At 42.1% G+C, this 22,213-nt stretch overlaps 2 protein-coding genes across 4 annotated transcripts in view; one reads left to right on the top strand and one right to left on the bottom strand.

Moving 5' to 3' along the window:
• Positions 1–15,990, bottom strand: part of LOC110841215 (uncharacterized) — a 58,287-nt gene extending 42,297 nt beyond the window's left edge. For 2 of the 3 annotated variants that reach the window (XM_087351297.1, XM_087351296.1), the window contains exons 1-2: positions 15,130–15,990; positions 5,311–5,709 (exon numbers count right to left, since the gene is read on the bottom strand). In XM_087351297.1, the coding sequence (XP_087207423.1) occupies positions 5,311–5,709; positions 15,130–15,449 (719 nt within the window). In that variant the 5' untranslated portion in view covers positions 15,450–15,990. The remainder of the gene's footprint in view (positions 1–5,310; positions 5,710–15,129) is intronic. The other variant, XM_022086528.2, reaches the window with a different exon arrangement.
• LOC110841213 (uncharacterized) overlaps positions 1–22,213 on the top strand; it is a 94,986-nt gene that overhangs the window by 43,765 nt on the left and 29,008 nt on the right. The window lies entirely within an intron of this gene.

Here is a 22,213-nt window from a genome sequence, read left to right as displayed (position 1 = left end):
AACAGCGTACAGAAGATGCACGAAACAGTTGCATATCTCATTTTCCAGTAGGAGCTGGAGAGATGTTTACAGTTCAAATACAGAGAAAGAACGTTTACATACAACAAGTGTGCAAATATACACAGAGAAAGTGTTGGAAGTTGTAGTGATTATTCATTCGCCTGTCCATTAAACATTGTCATTCGGAAGTTTTAAAAAACTTAAATATTTACACCTCGGAAAGACAGAGATGATGAGTCTCATGCTCCGGCCGTTTGTACCCCCTTGCGAGGATCGACATAGTTAGTATCGATATAAAGGTCTTCGATATCGACACCGCATTCCACGTGGACTGAGACCTCTCCCAGGTATACCATAATAACTTATTTCCCAGAATCCAATTCTACTAACACATTTTTGTTACCGGTCATGAGGTTTCATTTTGAATTCTGTTTTGTACAATGGTCAGACGAATAAAAATTCACGTCATACGAGGTGCGATCGGAAAGTTTCTAGACTGCGCCTATAAAAACCCGTACACTTATCTCAGGTATTAAATTCATCCATCACCCTCGAAGTAGTTCCCCTGGGAGTGAACACAACGATCCCAGCTCCGCTGCCAAGCCTGGAAGCATCCCTGGAAATCTTTCTTTGTCAGCCTGTCAAGCACCATCTGCGATTCTGCCTGAATCTCTTCTATCGTCTCAAATCTCCTTCCCTTTAGCTGAATTTTCATCTTTGGGAAGAGGAAGAAGTCACACGGCGAATAAGGAGGGTGCGGGATGACGGCCATTGTGTTTGAGGCCAAAAACTGCCGAACTTTGACGGCGGTGTGCGCTGGCGCGTTGTCATGATGCGTCGCATGTGGAGTTCTTCCTTTAGAATCAGCTGACAGGTCCCATAGCCTATCCCAACAATGTCGCACAAGTCGTTGATGGTACGACGTCGATCTTCGTGAATGGCCTGCCGAATCTTCGTAACATTTTCGGGCGTTGTGCTCGAAGATGGTCGTCCAGAACGCTCGTCATCATCGACAGAGGTTCGGCCATTTTTAAAACGTGAATGCCACACAAAAGTTTGTGCACGACCCATTGCGGACTCCCCAAATGCTTGCTTTAGCATTTCATAGGTTTCCGTAGCCGTTTTGGCGAGTTTTTGGCAAGAGATTCAGGCAGAATCGCAGATGGTGCTTGACAGGCTGACAAAGAAAGATTTCCAGGGATGCTTCCAGGCTTGGCAGCGGCGCTGGGATCGTTGTGTTCACTCCCAGGGGAACTACTTCGAGGGTGATGGATGAATTTAATACCTGAGATAAGTGTACGGGTTTTTATACGCGCAGTCTGGAAACCTTCCGATCGCACCTCGTATTTGAACCACTGTGTGTACTCGGACATGCAGGACGCAGACAGGTACACAGAATAGCCAACAGCCCCACTTCACTCAGTACCAGGGTTCGATTCTAGGAGAGAGGCGTTCCATCGCATCCATACTTCTTACATTCAGAACATGTAGATTGACACCTTCAGCTTTCCTAACGCCAGTTACATTTTGTGCACTTATTCAACATCAAAACTACACTAAATACACTAATGCTGCATAATTTTGTTTATGAAAATATTAGTGAAATGTGACAAATTTTAATACCAAGTATTGCTGGCTGCTTAATTTGTGTAATCCTTTTAAGTAGGATGACAGATAAACTTAACTGGTGTAATAGATAAGTAATGGTACCGAAATTATGACAAGTACCCAAAAATTGTCTTGCGTTTTTCTTAAACTGACTGAAAATTTAAAATATTTCCTTCAGTTAAACATGCTGTCAACAAATAACGTACTTTGATGATTAATATTTAAAGAAAATAAACATCTTATTAAATGCAATTTTTGTTACAAAAAGACGCTATGCAATGTTAACCGGTCACATACGGCAAGACGCTGTTTTAAAATTTTGTTCCTAGACCAATTAATTCTCATTCCTTTGCATTCTTTGAGCGGTTGATCACTGGATGCTGAGCATTCCGATCGAATGCAGGAACAATCTGTCCAGAGCGATGATGACTTCATTCCGTAAATATTTATCATCTGAACCCCTCTGCATGGATAATGTTAGTAAGAGGAACTGAAAAGCTGAGAGCATGTCCAACTGAGCAAATATACGAGCTTCATAAGCAGGAAATGCATTGCGTTAACAAGCCCGTGTTTCTTAACAGATTGAGGACACGTAATTTAAAAACCTGCATTGAAAGCCAAAGAAAACTGGTGGTAAACACCCAGCTTCATTAATTTATAATTTATTTACAATCTTAATGCCAGAGGAGGATATAATGAACTTCCTAGTAACATTTGCATTCCACGAAGTTTCTCGTCACAAAAGTGAAAGGAAGTAATTTGTTAGTGTTAAATGGGTTTTATGTAGAGAAGGTAATGAAATGTATTTCCTAATCTCATGACCATTTAATGACGAAACAGTCAATGGAATTTTCAAATAAACACTTCCCGTATATAAAGTCTAAACGTTGTCCAGCCTTTAAGCTGTTTTGGGTACGGCTGTGGGTCAGCCTTATTATTATTATTTAGTGTTCTGTCTGACGACAGGTCCATATGAACAGGATCCTTCCATCCTTTTCTCGGACTGGGACCTGTTCATATACGTTCTTGGCAGATGATCCAGAAGTGGTTTGCCATTGCCTTCTTCTGTGTGTGAATGAAGTAATTGTTGGGATGCCACGGAGGAAAACTCCGTGTTGCCTAGACCACGGCCTTGCCCAACAGAAGTTATAAATTCGGGCACCGCCGGAAATCGAACCCGAGACCCCAGGATTACAAGGCCAGCGTTCTAACAGCTAGACCACCTCATCTTATTATTATTTAGTGTTCTGTCTGACGACAGGTCCATATGAACGGGATCCTTCCATCCTTTTCTCGGACTGGGACCTGTTCATATACGTTCTTGGCAGATGATCCAGAAGTGGTTTGCCATTGCCTTCTTCTGTGTGTGAATGGAGTAATTGTTGGGATGCCACGGAGGAAAACTCCGTGTTGCCTAGACCACGGCCTTGCCCAACACAAGTTATAAATTCGGGCAAATGAGTAGAGGGTGGTGGGTGCAGCACAGATATTCTCGGTGGACTGAAACAGTCCAAAAGCAGTTTATTTCTGGTAAAAAAAAAATCCGCGTTCCTTGTTTTCAATGTTCGTAAGCTCTGAGACCTTTGTATAGACGCATCTGTCGAGTTCAGTGAAAGACTCCATTTGCAAAATTTGCGCTGTTAACTTATTCTACGAAACCTCAAGCTAGCAAATGTTTACGTCACAGTGAAATAATTTAGATTTTTACTCAGTTCAATGAATAGTTACGAAACTCCGGACCCAAAATTAGTGGATCCTATCGGATGATAAGAATTGCGATTTTTATGGATTTCTTGTTTGCAGACTTTCAGGTGAAACACTGGTTTTTCAGGCGTTCTCATCAATATCGAGTTAGGAAATGTACTTGCATCGTAACAGTTCTGACGCGTTCACAGTTCTGTCTATTTATTTTCAATTCGCGAGTGGTAACTTTTTACTCTCTTACAAATGACGTAAAAGAGGCGGGATGATAAACAAGGTCCTCCAGTTTAACTTATCACAACAAATCCAGTGACACTGGAATTGAGTGACGGGACACAGCAAAACATTATTTGTGTTTGTATATTTAGATAACCGTTAAGACTTGCGGAAAAGACCATGAAATATGTAGTATGTTTAATGTTTCTATGCGACCTTCATTTAGAACATTTTTCATCCCGATAAATATTTACTGAATTACGCTAGAAACGCACACAAAGAAATACATGAAAATCTTCACTCGAAATGTCTGGTATCGCTGCCCGATGTTAACCAGAATCTGGATCTGTCGAAAAATGTCAGCAGAATTCCCGAGTATATCAAATTTCGTAAGAATCCGTTCTGGGGTTCTCGAACAGGCAGACAGACATGACGGAATAAATACGCGCGTTTTTGCAACCTCGTTGTGAACGCACCGACAACAAAGTTCTGCTAAACTCGGTGATGCCACTCTTTATGAAATGGACCCTTTCAGATTTGGTCATCATTACCTGTACCTAGACACACAACCGTTGCAGATGATACAACGATGCATGAAAATCATAAGGCATTCTAAATACACATACATTGAAGATTATTCTTGAATTCAAACGCTTGAGAGAAACACGAAATGATTCGATTTTTGTTGATAAATTCAAATTTGGGCAATCTGGTCCTTACAGTCTGTGTGAACTGTCTATAAAAATTACCATCACACGCTACTCTCTGAATTTAACAAATGTGAACATTTTATCGTATCGGATGGACTATTAACGTTTATATCCTTAGAACTGCTTAGATCTGTGTCTTTCAGGATCCTCTCGTTACTAAATCTTATAAAAGCAAATTACGTTCAGCTCTCTCATACTTAGGCGTGCTCACAGGAAGTCGTTTCTTGAAATTACAAATGAAGCTTGTACTTAAAGCCTTGGAGTCTATTAGAACTTGTTATATTAGAGGTCATATGTAAATAAATCCACTTTTTCATATAAAATAGCCTTTTCCTTGATTATCGATAGGCATACGCCTTACACTTTTTCCTTATTGTAACGAGTCTACTGAGCGTTGATGCCATTTTTGACACGAACAACGTTCAATTAAAGTATTATCACGGTAATTTAGTTATGGAGGTATCTTGTGGGACTACTGGAGTTCCTATCACCGATTTTTCAGTCAGTTTAGGATAATAAAATGTCTGTAGATTTAAATGTTTGAAGGAAACTGGATTTTGTTGGCCCAGGACAGGGTCCGGTGGAGGGCTTTGGTTAATTCGGTGATGAACCTTCGGGTTCCTTAAGCCATCTGGTTGGTTGGGTCCACTATTTGGGAAGCCTGAGGGGAAGAGACCTCTGGAGAGACCTAGACGTAGATGGGAGGATAATGTCAGGCGGGATCTATGGGAGATAGGAGTTGAAGGAGACTGGATTTTGTTGGCCCAGGACAGGGTCCGGTGGAGGGCTTTGGTTAATTCGGTGATGAACCTTCGGGTTCGGTAAGCCATCTGATTGGTTGGGTCCACTATTTGGGAAACCTGAAGGGAAGAGACCGCTGGGGAGACCTAGACGTAGATGGGAGGATAATCTCAGGCGGGATCTATGGGAGATAGGAGTTGAAGGAGACTGGATTTTGTTGGCCCAGGACAGGGTCCGGTGGAGGGCTTTGGTTAATTCGGTGATGAACCTTCGGGTTCCGTAGGCCATCTAGTTAGTTAGTTAGTTAAAGGCGACATCTACAATTAGAACAAACCTTTCTAAGTTGTTGTTGGCGTGCCTCTTCTGTGCTTCCGTCCCGTGATCTTTGTGCCTCAGGAGTTTCTTCATCTCGCGATGGATCTTTTCGCACTGCTGTTTCAATTTCTCGAAATTCAGCCACTCCGAAATGTCTGACGGCAATGGGAAGCCGCGGTCCAAGATTTGGAACGTCACGTTACGAAACGACTGCCCATCTTCGGCGTCCTCACTGTAATAATTTTCACCGCCGCTTGGTATCACTGCGCGTTGAATATCTTTGCGGAAACTCTCGAGGAAGTGTCGCACTATTTTCTTCTGACGTAGGAATTCACAGTCTCGTATTTCATTGTCCGCTCCGTAGATGAGTTGAATGAAATGTGTGCCATCTGTGACTTGGCGTAATTTCACAGATTCTCTGTAAAATAAATAAAAGAAACATTGTCTGTAACGTTAATATATGCAACTTGAAGTTTACATTAGCCTATTATTATAAACTGAAGAGGGGGACCACATGGTATGCCGACGCATAGATAGGAGGATAATATTAAAATGGATCTTGAAGCAATAGGGTGGATTTCTCTGGCTCAAAATGAGTCCGAAGCCGGAGGCGGTAACGAACCGTGAAATTCCATAACATTCGGGGAATTTATCGACAAGCTGAGTGAATACAAAGTTCTCAAAAAGTGCGTACTCAGTTCCATGGAATTTGTTCACGAGTGTTCTTTTAATGCGTTTGAGGGTAAAATTACGGTCTGAACCATGGTGATCGTTTTGCGCCAATATTATTCTGTGCTCCAAAGTGAAAGACTGTTGCAAAACAAATTTGAAGAACGGTTTCTTATGAACAGGAAGGAATTGTATAAGAATTTTTTCATGAGAATCTCTTTCTGTGTCCTTCAAGTAAAGATTAAATTATCCCAGGTTCCAAACTGAACCACCGGCTCTCATTGGAAACCCAACATTTCAGCCTTCGTTCAAGGCTTCGAAGTCGACGCGTGTTTCTGGTTTATCAAGGCAGGATTGACGCCGGAGCCACAGGCAATTAGCGACAGACTATAGATGTCGCATATAGAAATAGGAATCACTGCGATGAGAACAGTTCACACCCAAACGACAGCAATGTCGCTTTTAAAATTATCCTTCGGCGACATGTTACACCACCGAGCGATACGTCTTCGGGCGAGAGGTACCTACTCTGTTGGGTAGAGCTTGTCTCCTTCACGGAACCAGTTTCCGAAACGTCGCGGTTTCTTCTTTTAAACAAGGACGATAGAATAATTTTAAGAGTGATCATTTCCTTCAACCCGTCATTTTCACGGGCTAGGGATTTGGATACCGCGTATCGTCTGTTGCTTCGGTGTGGAAGCCTGTCCTATTTCATGCTCAATTATCGAAGCATCATTCAGTGATGTAACGAGCATCGCTGAATGCCAAAGACTATATTTCCACACCTCACAGCCTGCTACCTAGAATCGGCCGCATTACGAGGTGCGATCGGAAAGTTTCAAGACTGCGCCTATAAAAACCCGTACACTTATCTCAGGTATTAAATTCATCCATCACCCTCGAAGTAGTTCCCCTGGGAGTGAACACAACGATCCCAGCGCCGCTGCCAAGCCTGGAAGCATCCCTGAAAATCTTTCTTTGTCAGCCTGTCAAGCACCATCTGCGATTCTGCCTGAATCTCTTCTATCGTCTCAAATCTCCTTCCCTTTAGCTGAATTTTCATCTTTGGGAAGAGGAAGAAGTCACACGGCGAATAAGGAGGGTGCGGGATGACGGCCATGGTGTTTGAGGCCAAAAACTGCCGAACTTTGAGGGCGGTGTGCGCTGGCGCGTTGTCATGATGCGTCGCATGTAGAGTTCTTCCTTTAGAATCAGCTGACAGGTCCCATAGCCTATCCCAACAATGTCGCACAAGTCGTTGATGGTACGACGTCGATCTTCGTGAATGGCCTGCCGAATCTTCGTAACATTTTCGGGCGTTGTGCTCGAAGATGGTCGTCCAGAACGCTCGTCATCATCGACAGAGGTTCGGCCATTTTTAAAACGTGAATGCCACACAAAAGTTTGTGCACGACCCATTGCGGACTCCCCAAATGCTTGCTTTAGCATTTCATAGGTTTCCGTAGCCGTTTTGGCGAGTCTTTGGCAAAATTTGATGCACACGCCATTCCGAAATCGCAGGAGGGTCGGTGTAATGCACTACCAAAACGCCCGTAATGCTAATTCGATGATGCCGGCTGGCACACTGATTCACTATGAATGTAGGCCGCACCCCCTAGCGGCAGAAGCTCGTACTACATCCGGTTCGCCCTCTATTGACACAGTCTTGAAACTTTCCGATCGCACATCGTATATAGCGCATAATTCATTGCATGTTTATACTCAAGAACTACAACTTCAAGCAACTTTCTGCGATAATGTCTACCATTCCGCATTCTTGTCATCATGCATCTGGCCCCCTCCCCCCACACACACACTCATTTCCTTTTACGCTTTCATTTGACGTTAGGCTTTTCCCATCGATTCCCTGCTCAGACAAGACATTCCAGTGTCTGAGTCAATATTCCTCGGGTGGTTCATTTTTATGCAGTGACAAGGGCAGGTATGAGCGGCTAATTCTTGCCTCTTGTTTGGGGCAGGTTAAGAGAACGTTCGTGAGAAGTGCACTTGTGATTGTGTGCACTTCGAAGTGAGGGCGGGGATTTGGTGGCCGAAGGTACTCCAGCGGCCCTTAAAATAACGGCAGAGAGGGGGAAAGCTTTTGTGGCGTGGCATTTAAATACTGTAGCAGGATCTGTGGGGAGCTCTACCTGCCTCATCTCATGAGAGACGATGCAACGTAGCAGTTAGTTACGAAACGTCGCGGAGCGGTCGAGTCGTTAGCACTCGTACTTCGCATTCGAAATGTTCCGGGTTCAGATCTCGGGCCGGAGACCAATTATGCTGACGACAGATACTACCTTAACTTAAGCCATGTTTTCTGTTGGTTATTTATGGGTAAAAGGGAGAAGTAAGAAGAGAGTGGAGTTAATTACGTGCTGAGGAGCTCCACAATTTGTACCGCCGCCTAATATTAATAGAGCGATGAAATTAAGGAGGTTGTGATTGACGGCACAGTCCATAAAAAATTTCACTGAGGAAACGTGAAGGGAAGGGATTTGCTTGGGTAACGTAAATGTGCGTGGGAGGACAGTGTTCAAATGGATTTTGAAGAAATATTGTTGGTATAGTTGCGTCATATTGTGAAGATATATATTTTAATTAATTAATCTTATCCGTCTATTCACGATTTAAAATTTAAAATTAAGATAATTAAAATATCATGTGATGTTCCTTATCGATACATTCGATTTACATTTAGAACATCTTTTTCTTACGACATGTTTCGGTTCTTAAATGAACCATCTTCAGGTGTATAAAAATTAAAGAAATTACGATTAAGTTTTAAGTTTATATAATTTTAATTTTTATACACCTGAAGATGGTTAATTTAAGAACCGAAACATGTCGTAAGAAAAAGATGTTCTAAATGTAAATCGAATGTATCGATAAGGAACATCACATGATATTTTAATTATCTTAATTTTAAATTTTAAATTGTGAATAGACGGACAAGAATAATTAATTAAATATATATTGTGTAATTTTAAGGGTGTGAAGTGGACAGGGACTTGAACTGGCGGTCTCTTAAATGTTCAGGAGAGAAATTTATAAATTAGCTGGTGGACTGTCAGCTTTTCAGGCACGACTTTGCTCCTTACAGTTAGTATCAAGCAGGCCTAAGTGTGCGTGTTTCATCGTCTCCTTCAAATCCCCTGACCCACGCACGACGCAGGAACAGGTTCAGATTCCGTCTTCAGGGTCTCTATAAAGCCGACTTGATTATAAGATTCTGACAGAATTCGTGGTGTATATAACTGAACATTGTGGCCGTACTTTTTCGTTGTTTAGAAGAGAGTCTTTCTCCTGCCTCATTCCTTTCTCTGCTCCCCTTCAAGCTTCATCTCTGTCACTGACGGTGATGGTGATACAGAGCCTGGCATTGACTGCGACTGGAAGACGGCCAATCTGAATGCATCCCTCTCTCACACCCCTGCCAGCTCAGTAGGTTAACAATCTCTCGAGAGTACGACGCCCGAAGATCTTGAAGAGTTGTCTCCACCACCGACTAGGCTAATATACGACACGCGTTATAAAGGTCCAGCGCGGTCTCATTTTTACTCCGGATCTTAATTTGAATAGCTGGTTCTCAGATGGGAAACAGAATAAATCTGGTTTAAGTCGTGCATGTAATATTTTGTTTGGAAAATGTGGTGGATGTTTGCCAGTAGTCGGAGCCTAATATGTGGAGGTATGTGTTTTGTAGTAAGTGCAAGGGACATGGGCTGCATTAATTTAAATATACTTTTGACAGTTCCACGTATCTAAAAGCACAAAGTTTAAAAGAAATGGTGATAATGCACATCCATGAAGATGGTTGTCTTCTGGGTTGTTGCCCCGTGTAGTCTGGTAGAAGCTTACCGACGTTTCAGAGGTCCTTGCTGTCTTCGCCTTAAAGATTGTGGTCCAGAGGAGGCCATACTCAACCCTGAAGACGGAGACTGTATGTTGCTCCGAAACACTGGCATATACCGATGGGTCACGTGTATATCAGAACGTATTGACCATTTGTACAGGGATTTGGTCAACACCTGGCGATTTATTCTTTGTAAACTTTTCAGTAGCAGTCCCAATCTCAAAAGAGGTAGGCTCAGGTACCAATGGCTGAGCTCTGTGCATTCCTGTCTGCCTAACGTCATGTTCATTCAACAGCTGACAAAATGTAATTCTTCCAACCAATCAGAGCACTGTTGGAATGTACAAGCGGATTCTTGCATTCATTTGTTACGTCCATGATAGTGCCTAGCACGTTTCTTCTCTGTGTTTGTTTCAAGCTCATTAATTTTATTATCTTGAGCTGCATTGAAGCTTAACAGTGAATCTCCCCTTCAAAAGTTTTGTATTTTATCTCCGGAAAAAGGGGGTTTTGATATTTTGCAGCACGTGCAAGATTCTCATTCGAAGTGAGCAGTTGTGGGGGCGGAGGCTCCGACTGATGGAAGTCGGCGGTACTTTTTCATTTCCAAATTAAGCGCGCTGTTGCAGCGATTGGATAAGGCGCCGGGCAACCGCCGTCGCAATTACTCTGAGAGCCTGTTGGGGCCGTCAGTACGCCAGATTATTAGTGTCTTCCGCGTGTCAGTCAGGTGGAGTACCCGGCACAACGTTGTTATGAATAATTCTCATTGCAAACTAGACACCAAACATGAAATCACTTTGCCTGTAGCTGCTTCCTGCCTGAAAGAAATAGAGGGGAGAGCCTAATGGGGAAACATCGCCCATTTGATGTGACAGAGACATATATACCTTGCACATGAGAATCGAAAGCTTTTGTCTTCCAGCTTTTTATAAGAGCATGTGATGAAACACTGAGGCGGTAGGGGGTGTGTTTAGGGGTTGTTTATGACGTGCGCGCGTGTTAAAAAATACGCAGAAGAGCTGTAAGGGGGGGTAGAAATGGAATTGTGAGTCATCTTGAACCCTCAGAATCCCACCACGTTACATAAGCCGATCATATGACCTCCCTGCCAAATACCCTTGCTTTCACCCCTCAAACGCACTCTGCTTATCCCCCCACGATGCACTTAACTGAAGCAATAGTCACATCGGATACCGAGACTTTACCGCGTGCAATTTCAATTGCAGATTTGCAACACCCAGGTCGTCGTTTCGTGTCTGATGGCTTTAACCTCTCCTTGTCGCCAGTGCCGCGCTCATATTTTTATGTCAAAGTAATCTGTTTCGATGTAATGGGATTTCAGTGACAAGTGCTGGGGAGTTAGTGGGGGTTTCGGAGATGCCAGGGCGGGGTCTCGAGTGTCAGAAGGCCGAAGTTGCCACTCAGTAATTGACTGTTAGAACTAAGCTGCCGTCAAACTCTGTAAAGCATCATTAACAAAAAGAATTTAATACGAGAATCTTCATGTTTAGATGCATCCGGGTCCTTGCATGTCAATCAACGTTAAATAACTGGTTCAGAGCCTTCTTAAGAAGCTGACAGTCGTTCAGCTAGTCAGATGCCTTTCTTCTATGTGACCCGAAGGTTCGTTACCGAGTTCAAGTATCTGCCACGACCGCTGGCCAATTGAATCGAGATGAAGTCTGAACGTTTCTGACGACGGCCAGTTACATAATCTGTAAAGCTGTTCCCTTGGACTTTGTCCATGGTTTAAAACCACAAAGTCTCTCAAGCGGGATTATGCTTCCTGTAAAATAAGGAAAAGGACAGAAAACGTATCTATTGGACCTCATGGTTTAGTTAGTTATGGTCTTATTATAATTTAGACTATGTACAAAGTGTAAGAGAGCCGGGATAGTTCAGTCAGTATAGTGACTAGCTACGGGCTGGACGACCGGGGTTCAATCCCCGACGGGGGCAGAGGATTTTTCCTCTAGCCTCTGCATCCAGACCGGCTCTGGGGCCCACCCAGCCTCCTCTACAATGGGTACCGGGGTCCTTTCCCGGGGGTAAAGCCGGCCGGGGCGTGATGCTGACCACTCACCTCCATCTAGTGCAGAGGTCAAGGAAGAGAGGAGCTATACCTCCTCTCACCCCAAACGCCTACATGGCGTATAGTGGGACAAACTTTACTTTACTTTTACAAAATGTAAGAAAAGTATTTTACAAACGAATCCAGTCCATAAGCTGATGCCGACTTTTTAAAGATCAATTTCAGTATTATCGTTTTACCAACGCTTAGGTTTGCCAAGTTGGCTCTTACCTTCAGGTTTTAAGAATTTTTTTTTTAATATTTCTCATTTCTGCCGTGCTCACTACCATTTATTTAACGAAGTACGCGTCTAGATATAGCTTGACTCAGAGGACCTTTCTTCATTACACGGCTACTATCAGCCAGGAGGCGGTCCAACGAAAGTTTCTGAAGAATGTCTGTTTATCTGCTATATCCTTAACCAGTTTGAATGCCATTTTATTTTCAGAAGCAAATTCAATGTCATGCGATATATTTGTCGATCTGTTTAGAAGAAGTCTTGGAGAAGGAGAAACTATTGTCCAAAAAATAGCTTGATGTCTCTGTAATGAATGAACTTAGACACGATTTAGAATAATATTTTAATATTTTTCGTCAAATCACAATTTTTAATAAGATGATAAAAATATTTAAAATATCATTTCACGTTCCGCATCGAATGATCGATTTACAAATTGGAACGTTTTCTTACGACATGTTTCGGTTATATTTAACCGTCCTCAGGTATAAATTAGATTGTAATTCCAGTTTTAAAATTTACCAATGTAATTTATACCTGAGGACGGTTAAATATAACCGAAACATGTCGTAAGAAAACGTTCCAATTTGTAAATCGATCATTCGATGCGGAACGTGAAATGATATTTTAAATATTTTATCATCTTATTAAAAATTGTGATTTGACGGAAAATATTAAAATATTAACTTAATTCACAATATGACGCAAATATACTACCTTATAGATTTATAATAGGTTACAATGCTGTTAACCGCAGAATTAGGCCACGTGGTCTCGAAAGGATTTTTTTTTATCAATAAAGACGTGAGATTTTGTAAGTTTCATACAATTCCTTTGGTAATTGAATGAAACCACGTAGACGGCCCGTCATAGAGTGGACGCAACATAATTTCGACCCTGGATGACCGTTACAAATAAGTTTACGCTGTAGAATTAACGCGTGCTTGTGTTTCAAGGTCCCTTCGGATCGCAAAATCCAGAGTAGTGTCGAGGCCAATGTTCGAAAATGCCACCGATCGTGTCGATATTTAAAAGGGGGCAAAATGTTTCCTGCAACACACTACACATGCTCAGACACATTTTTTGATGGAAACGATGCCTCGTTCAGCGGCAGTGTCCTAGCTGTCCGTTCCTCCGAACTCTTGAACGCACAGACCATGTTCTTACATGACATTTTTCCCCCACATGCACTTATCTTATCCGAATCGTTACTATTCTGTTACCCTGGATACGCTGATTAGATACAACAAAAATTGTCGGCCGGCCGTGAATGTTGGTGGAAGACCTTGGGAGACCTCGTAGATTTCGAAACAGAAAGATGACCTGACAAGATCGTTTTAACAGTAGGGTTAAGTTTGCGAATATTGAATTAAAAGTCGTGCCATATATAAGACCACCACGATGAACGTGTAGGACGGAAAATATACTTCAGATATTGAAATTACTCTGCGACGATGTCCTTGAGAATCCGATACTTCCTTGGTTACTGAAGAAATTCTACACCTTTTTTTTTTTGGGGGGGGGGGGAAACGAAAGGGGTCATTACCCCCGCACCACAGCTTGTGACATTCCTCCTCCTATGTCTGCCCCCTCTTTACGCTGTTTTCCCCAGGCTTCCGTGTTTTGTCGCAGATGGTTATTGCAGAATTGCGGAAATATGAGGCCCCAAGAATTACCGACGAAGATACCGTGCAGCTTTCCAGGAAAATTCAGCTCGCTTCAGGAAGTATTAAGAACAATATTAAAGAACAAACTGGAGGTACCGAGAAAAAATGTAGCTGAACAAACAAGACCCTGTTTGCCGGGAAGTAGCTTACGTTTTACTGAGGAACGTCACTTGTAGTGCAGAGATTTCTCATTGGCTCACAGTCTGTAGACGCTCAGGTGATTCCTGACGTAGTAGCACTCTGGTGTTATCTGCCAAGAGTTGCGTAACCGGTGGACTTCTCCGGCCGAGATAAGAACTCGTACGTCACCACGTCATCAGGGTCACTGCTCACTGTTTCATGCATTCAGCCACACACCGAACAGCTTTCCGTAACGCGTGTGTAGCCAGAACAAGCGATTCATTACGAACAAGTGGCTCTATACCTCACAGTATCGTTCTTACGTCCGGTAAGCCTGCAAGTTCAAAGGAAGTTCTCGTGACCCAGATAGGGAGATCTGCCTCGTATCTTGGCCCTGATATTCAATGTCGCATTCTCCTTATTTGCGTTTATGCGACACGTCCTATCAGGAGATGAACGCTGTTGCAAATGTGTAAGACCGACACCGGAAAACAAATGAGGTCTTTCGTGTCTCTGTTCACGTCTGTGTGTTTCTGGGGGGGGGGGATGTTATTTTAATATTAGCTTGCATAACAACTGGTGACAAATTTATTGCAGACAGCTCTGATTATGAAGAAGAACATGTGATGCCAAAGTTAATGGAATGCCCTAAACCAGTGGTATTCGACCTTTTTTGTTCGCGTACCCCCAGATATAATTTCTCTTCAAGTTTGTACCCCCAAAGTCGTTGGTGTATAATTCAAGTTATAATCGTATATAATCTACATCTAAAATAAATTAAATAAATTACATTACTGATTATTCAGTGTTTATCATAAAATAACATATATTTTTTTTAAAATTTCACGTACCCCCAAAGATGTCTTCGCGTACCCCCAGATATAATTTCTCTTCAACTTTGTACCCCCAAAGTTGTTGGTGTATAATTCAAGTTATACATAGTATATAATCTACATCTAAAATAAATTAAATAAATTTCATTACTGATTATTCAGTGTTTATCATAAAATAATATATATTCTTTTTAAATTTCGCGTACCCCCGGGGGTCGCGTACCCCAGGTTGATCATAACTGCCATAAACTATCTCAAAATTGAACTACACGATCTGGAACCTGTGAATTCCTGAATCTCCTGGTTTTAGTTCGTCAAGAAGCTGGAGTTTACGTAAAGCTCTGGCAGTGCCAACGATCCGAGATGAAAGAAGTGACTAACCTCGTGCTGTTACCCTCCCCGAGGGTCGTGACTGCCGTCTCCTTCGCTGTGACGCCGTTGTAGTGAACCCGGCGCTCCTGTTCGCCGTCGTACAAAGCGTCCGTCGATATGAAGTTGTGAATCTTCATGGGACCAGAATGGAACCCGCCGCCACTGTCCTCTGTCTCCTGATGGTGATGGTGATGGTTCCCGCGACGCGATGATGCTTGCGTCCCGGCGCCTGAGGAAGGCGTCGACGTGGTAGTACTAGCTTCCGACACACGGGCAACGCAGAAACATGCCAGAATCACGGCTGTCAGCGTCAGCGAACTGATGAACATTCTATTAACTGACGACAGTTTGTAACAGTGTCCTTCAGCTTTGCTTTCGTAGAAGACTTCTTCTTTTCCTGCGAATAGGATCGAACTCTCGTCCTTTTCTTATGTTGATTTTAAAATTACTTCTTCTGAGAAGGAAGAACACTTTCCTGTGTATACAGGCCTACGGGATTATTTTTCTTAACTCTTTCCGTGATACCAACAAGACGGCCACCACGTGGGAATGTTTTTGCCGCTGAGCGGGTGGGAGAAGGGTTCAAGTGACAGCGTTCTCGCAAGTTTTACTCCTCACGTTGAAATCAGAATGCGGACCACTTGCTGCACTTAAAAACCACGATTCACTAAAATATTTCAAAAAAAAACACCAACAACACAATAATGTTCTCCACAGGAAACAAAACCATCCGACGGAAAGTTTTACCCAGGCACTAGGAGGATTCAGTGACGATCCGAGTGAATTTGTAGTTGGCGGTATCCGCTGAGGACGCTTACTCGAGCAGCAGCGACGAGCAGTGGTGGTCTTGGACTAAGAAGGAATCCCATCCATGCAACCGATCCACTATTAGGCTCCGCCCCCTTCACTCACGCCTCTGCTCGCTCGCGTGGTTTTCTGTGTGACGTTTTTCGTCGTCATAGATCCGTGGAGTTTCTTAGACACAATACCACGTCGTCACTACGATCCCGAACTACGCGAAAGTGTGCATTGTCATAGCAACAACGACTCAGATCTCGCGGATTCATATTTTTACATACTGCGTCCAGTTTGAGCGCCTGTTCCGTTACGAAAGATCCTCGACTTGAAGAAGACCCCACTAAACGCTGTCGATGTTAATAAATTTGGTTCCGTGTTATTTTAACGTCGAATGTCAACAAGTGACGTTACTTAAGACATGGATACAACAACTTAATCCACTGTCAGTCGTTAGTAAAATCAATAATTTTCCTTTCAAGACGCGTCCTCAGGTTACCTATGGAGAAGAAGGCCTTCATATACGCGGGAGTAGCCGCGGATAAGCAATCGCGAACAGTCTGCAAGGGATGATACTCCAGCTTTGGGATTAGGCACCCTTCGACTTTGAAAAAAAATAATCTTGTTACGAAATATTATCCAGGGCCTGAGACTTGGACGAGTTCCCAACAGGACTACCAGGAATAAACATTAGAATTTGTGTCATGTTGATTTAGCTACAGAGCTACCGATTGAGTGTGTCCTGTTTTCTGTACATTAATCGTTTCCGCATATCAGCAAGACCGCCTTATTTTTGGTAAATTACGAATAATTGAGGGGACAGGAAACATATCTTGGCTAATCTTAATGAATTATCACATAATTCACGCAAATAAAAACAGAATTTTGGCAGTGGAGCGGGGGACGGAATTACAGAATCCATGTTACGAAGGTGGATTCCGAGTTCTGTCCTCCTGAGTGAGGATGTGAAATCTGATTTCGTATAGAGTCGAAGTGCGGACTCTTCTTAACATGATAATGAACTTTCCCGGTTTCACGACAAGTGAGTAATTAATTTGACAGCCTAGCGACTGTCAGCTTCTCTGGAAGAGATCCACTCTGTGTACCTACTTTGTCTTATCTGTTGTATTTGCGTTCTTATCATTTCCCAAGATAATTTAGTGGAGATATGTCGTTTATTCTTTCATTTGCCGGTTACCTCAAGAACATACGATGTTCACGTCATCTTCTGGGGAACGGAGAGGGAATTCCACGTCAGGAGTGAGTTGGCGCCTCTCCCTGCAAACCTATAAAATACTATACGGCAGTACGCATGCGCGGGTGTTATAATAGTGAGGTTGCACAGGTACTCAGGCTGATGGTTTAGTGGCGTGACTACTGTTCCTATTTTGTGATTGGCTGATCCAGTCTAAAAGTATACACCTCTAGACATCATGCCATGTCTCCCAAGAATTCTTTCTTGGTTAACTGTTCCTTTGTCGTCAGCATCGCATCTGTTCTTGTTACATCAGATCGGTTTCTGGTGTCCTTGCCCCACTGGTAGGTGTTCGATCATGTGCCGGGAAATTTTGAAGGCTGGTGCCACGTATTCTTAATTAGACGTCGTCTAGAATTTCCTTGAACACGCGTGTAAGTACGCGTTGGCTTCGGAAAGAACAATCCAGCCAGGGAAAGTTAGGCCACGAACGGAAGAAGGAAAGAGGTGTTGTTGAACGACGCCCTGGGTTTCTGCTCCTGCCGTGTGGTCTTGTAGGTGGTTGCCAACTTTCACAGGAACGCGTCGCCACCAATTTCAGGGTTGGACGTCGGAGGAAATACTTCCTTCGAAGATTTCTGTCTTCTGGGTTGTTGCGCTGTGTAGTCTGGTCGATGTTTACCAACGTTTCAGAGGTCATACTGCCTCCGTCATCAGAGTATGAAGATTGCTGTCTTCTGGGTTGTTGCGCTGTGTAGTCTGGTCGATGTTAACCAACGTTTCAGAGGTCATACTGCCTCCGTCATCAGAGTATGAAGATTGCTGTCTTCTGGGTTGTTGCGCTGTGTAGTATGGTCGATGTTTACCAACGTTTCAGAGGTCATACTGCCTCCGTCATCAGAGTATGAAGATTTCTGTCTTCTGGGTTGTTGCGCTGTGTAGTCTGGTCGATGTTAACCAACGTTTCAGAGGTCATACTGCCTCCGTCATCAGAGTATGAAGATTGCTGTCTTCTGGGTTGTTGCGCTGTGTAGTATGGTCGATGTTAACCAACGTCTCGGAGGTCATACTGCCTCCGTCATCAGGGCGATGAATACCAGACTACACAGCGCAACAACCCAGAAGACGGAAATCTTCATACTCACCGCTGTGAGAACCTCAAGTCTTACACTTCCTTCGAAAGTTGGTAATTTATTATGTACAAGGCTACACGTCGTCACAACCCCAGAGGACCACAATAGAAGGGAGATTCAGAAATAGATTTCACAATTACCCAGGTGTGTCTGGATATTAAAATGTTCCAGGAGGTTAGTTCAAGATTTCTTAGATCTGCAATTGAATTTGTATAAGTCTAAAGGCGAAATAGGTTTGCTCAAGTATCAGAACACAGTCCAAATTGAAACTAAAGTCTGGTCATTGAAGACGATGCTAATGGTGGAAAGTCTTTTGGCGCGTGTAGTAATGATGACGTACCTCGAAGATTTTTTTTTTTAAATCTATTTAGACTTCCGCTCAAGCAGATAGAGCTCATCGTGGTCACTGTGTTCGGATGTTTCAAGACGTGACAAGATGGCCGACACGAACAGCTGATTTTGTCGAAGTCTTCGAGTACGATTTCCCTCGTTTCGCCTCATGTTTATGTCCTCCTTTGTTTGCTATGGTCATAAGCTCAGCTGGATGTGTAACCTAACCTAACCTCACTTCGACTGCAAGCACTCGGCACTTCTGGTTTGCATTTTGTTGAGCAGTTAGTATAGATTTTAAATTTGGCTCTCGCCTCTTGTTCAGTGCACCCGACCTGGCACGGTATCAAAATCCTGTCACATAAAACCTGAAAAAAAATGTCTTCAGTCATCGATTGATGCTTGGATTAGACGACATTCCCATAACAAATATCGGAATGGAGTTTGTCATTAGTGGACCATTTTTGGCAGTTGCATTGGTCTAGAATGTTTCTACAAGCAGCTGGAAGCTGGACCTTGAAACGAATATAAATAATTATTTATATTCGTTTCTGGTAAATGTTGCTGAAGCCTGAAGACGTTCATTTTCAGTCACTGGACAGACCTGAGTTTTTATTCCAAAGCTCGTAGTATCAAGTTATCGGATTATCGCTTATAGTGGAGCCTGTTTAACGATAATATCTATTACCTTCCTTGAGGAACTCTGTAAAACCACGAATAACCTCACACAGATTAAGAGGAAAAGTTGATCTCATGGAGCAGCATTCGAACCCGACGCAGAAATGTCCCTTAACTAATCGATTACAATTAACGTTAATGGAATCCCTGTGCCATGACATTTGAACTTCGCAGCTTAAAATTTGCTGATCGCAAATATAGAGGCGCCATTTAACACGAATTACGTCATTGGGCAGTGGCGTAATTCGTGTTAAGTCGACGCATATTTATAGTTTCTCCGTTATTTTATGACATCGCATCACCAAGAACCTCTAGCACTTTAAACTTCTGCTAAGATCCCCTCATGCACAAAAAGCCTGTCGCCATGTGATGATCAACATTCACGTGAAGACGTTGGAGCAACAGTGAGCTAACCTACAAACTGAGATGACGTTAAAAATATTTGTTCTAATTTCCAGTTTGTAACATTCTGAAAGACACAACAAGCCACTCGTGTCTTATCCTGCCTCTGTCTAATATTAGAGGCTATTGATAGGATTATGTATATATATATATTATTTAATTGTTACAAATGTTTCAATTTTGCCGGAAAACTCGTTGTTGCTTTCATGTTTCCATTGTCGGTTTCGTTTGAGAATGCAAACCGCACACACGTCGTCTATACCAGTGGTATTCAACCTTTTTTGTTCGCGTACCCCCCAGATATAATTTCTCTTCAACTTTGTACCCCCAAATTTGTTGGTGCATAATTCAAGTTATACATAGTACATAATCTACATCTAATATTAATTAAATAAATTACGTTACTGATTATTCAGTGTTTATCATAAAATAATATATATTTTTTTAAATTTCACGTACCCCCTAAGATGTCTTCGCTTACCCCCAGATATAATTTCTCTTCAACTTTGTACCCCCAAAGTTGTTAGTGTATAATTCAAGTTATACATATTACATAATCTACATCTAATATTAATTAAATAAATTACATTACTGATTATTCAGTGTTTATCATAAAATAATATATATTTTTTTAAATTTCACGTACCCCCTAAGATGTCTTCGCGTACCCCCAGATATAATTTCTCTTCAACTTTGTACCCCCAAAGTTGTTAGTGTATAATTCAAGTTATACATATTACATAATCTACATCTAATATTAATTAAATAAATTACGTTACTGATTATTCAGTGTTTATCATAAAATAATATATATATTTTTTTTAAATTTCACGTACCCCCTAAGATGTCTTCGCGTGCCCCCAGATATAATTTCTCTTCAACTTTGTACCCCCAAAGTTGTTAGTGTATAATTCAAGTTATACGTAGTATATAATCTACATCTAAAATAAATTAAATAAATTACGTTACTGATTATTCAGTGTTTATCATAAAATAATATATATTTTTTTAAATTTCACGTACCCCCTAAGATGTCTTCGCGTACCCCCAGATATAATTTCTCTTCAACTTTGTACCCCCAAAGTTGTTAGTGTATAATTCAAGTTATACATATTACATAATCTACATCTAATATTAATTAAATAAATTACGTTACTGATTATTCAGTGTTTATCATAAAATAATATATATATTTTTTAAATTTCACGTACCCCCAAATATGTCCTCGCGTACCCCAGGTTGAATATCACTGGTCTAGACCACGGCTTCTTAAATATCAAGTTAGTTTCTTCACGGATTAAGATTATCTGTTCTGAGTATCTTCCTGCAGCTTTGTTTCTTTGAATATTCGAGACACAAAATAGAAACGGCAAAGATGTGTCTTACAGCGTTTTACAACTCTCGGCTTTTTAAAGTAATGGAATGGACTAACAAGTGGCTCCACACGCTGAAACCACAGCTGTCTTACGTGTTTGTTAACGAGAGGACACACAGAAGTGACAGCAAAGTACTGACCAGAGACAAGGAATGTTAATGACATGACACGGGCTGTCAGTGTGATACGAGGACCTGTAGACGATCGACGATTAGAGTACGTGATTATTTAAACGAGGCCGGGCGTATCGACACGTGGTAAGAAGGACTAGAGTAACCACAGCACAGAACAAGCAAAGCGGAATAAAGTTTGTGTGAAATTCGCTTATGACGTCTTGCACGTGGCCGTGTGCGGAACTTGGAGTAAGATTTTATAACTCGACGAACTTCTGCTCCGGAAGGTAACAGTCTCTTCTTCTATGGACCCGAAAGTTTTTTTTCAGGAAGACGGCAACTCTTTCTGTCTAGATAAGTCCATTCTATACATTCGTATTACATGAATAAAGCATTGAAAGGCAACTGTATTAATTGGTATTATAACTTCAGCTCGTCGGTTACAGGGGAGATTGGACTAAAATGACATCGCTGGGTGAAATGACAGATGTATTAATCGGACTGAATTAAATTTTGTGGTTGACACCCCTAGCTCGTATTCGGGATGCTTGGGATTTGAATGTTGGCTCGGAGACTGACCTGTGTGACCGATTTTTTTTGTGGTCTTAGCCTCGCCAATAAAAATCTGAATGCAGGCTTACATTTTGATAGCCCACGATCGCGTATCATATCCTTTCAGTTAATCGTTCAAAATCATTCTCACTTCCGGTGTTACACAGTCTATTTATTTGGAAAACGTTGCTAAATAGACAAAAATAGTCCAGTGTTTGTAACATTTTACAATTTAAAATCGTTGGTTTAATTTTGTTCTTTTCAGATGATTCTTCTCTCGCTCTCTTCTCTCTCTCTCTTCTATCTCTCTCTCTTCTCTCTCTCTCTCCTCTCTCTCTTCTCTCTCTCTCTCTTCTCTCTCTCTCCTCTCTCTCTCCTCTCTCTCTTCTCTCTCTCTTCTCTCTCTCTCTTCTCTCTCTTCTCTCTCTCTCTTCTCTCTCTCTTCTCTCTCTCTCTTCTCTCTCTCTTCTCTCTCTCTCTCTCTCTCTCTCTCCCCCTCCCCCACTTGCTCATTAATTTC

Source organism: Zootermopsis nevadensis, unplaced genomic scaffold (genome assembly GCF_977971745.1).
Source record: "Zootermopsis nevadensis isolate Lab colony 2312 unplaced genomic scaffold, Znev_1.0 Znev_ptg000019l, whole genome shotgun sequence".
NCBI lineage: Eukaryota > Metazoa > Arthropoda > Insecta > Blattodea > Termopsidae > Zootermopsis > Zootermopsis nevadensis.
The sequence above is the reverse complement of the archived record's forward strand: the minus strand, read 5'-3'. Positions and strand labels throughout refer to the sequence as shown.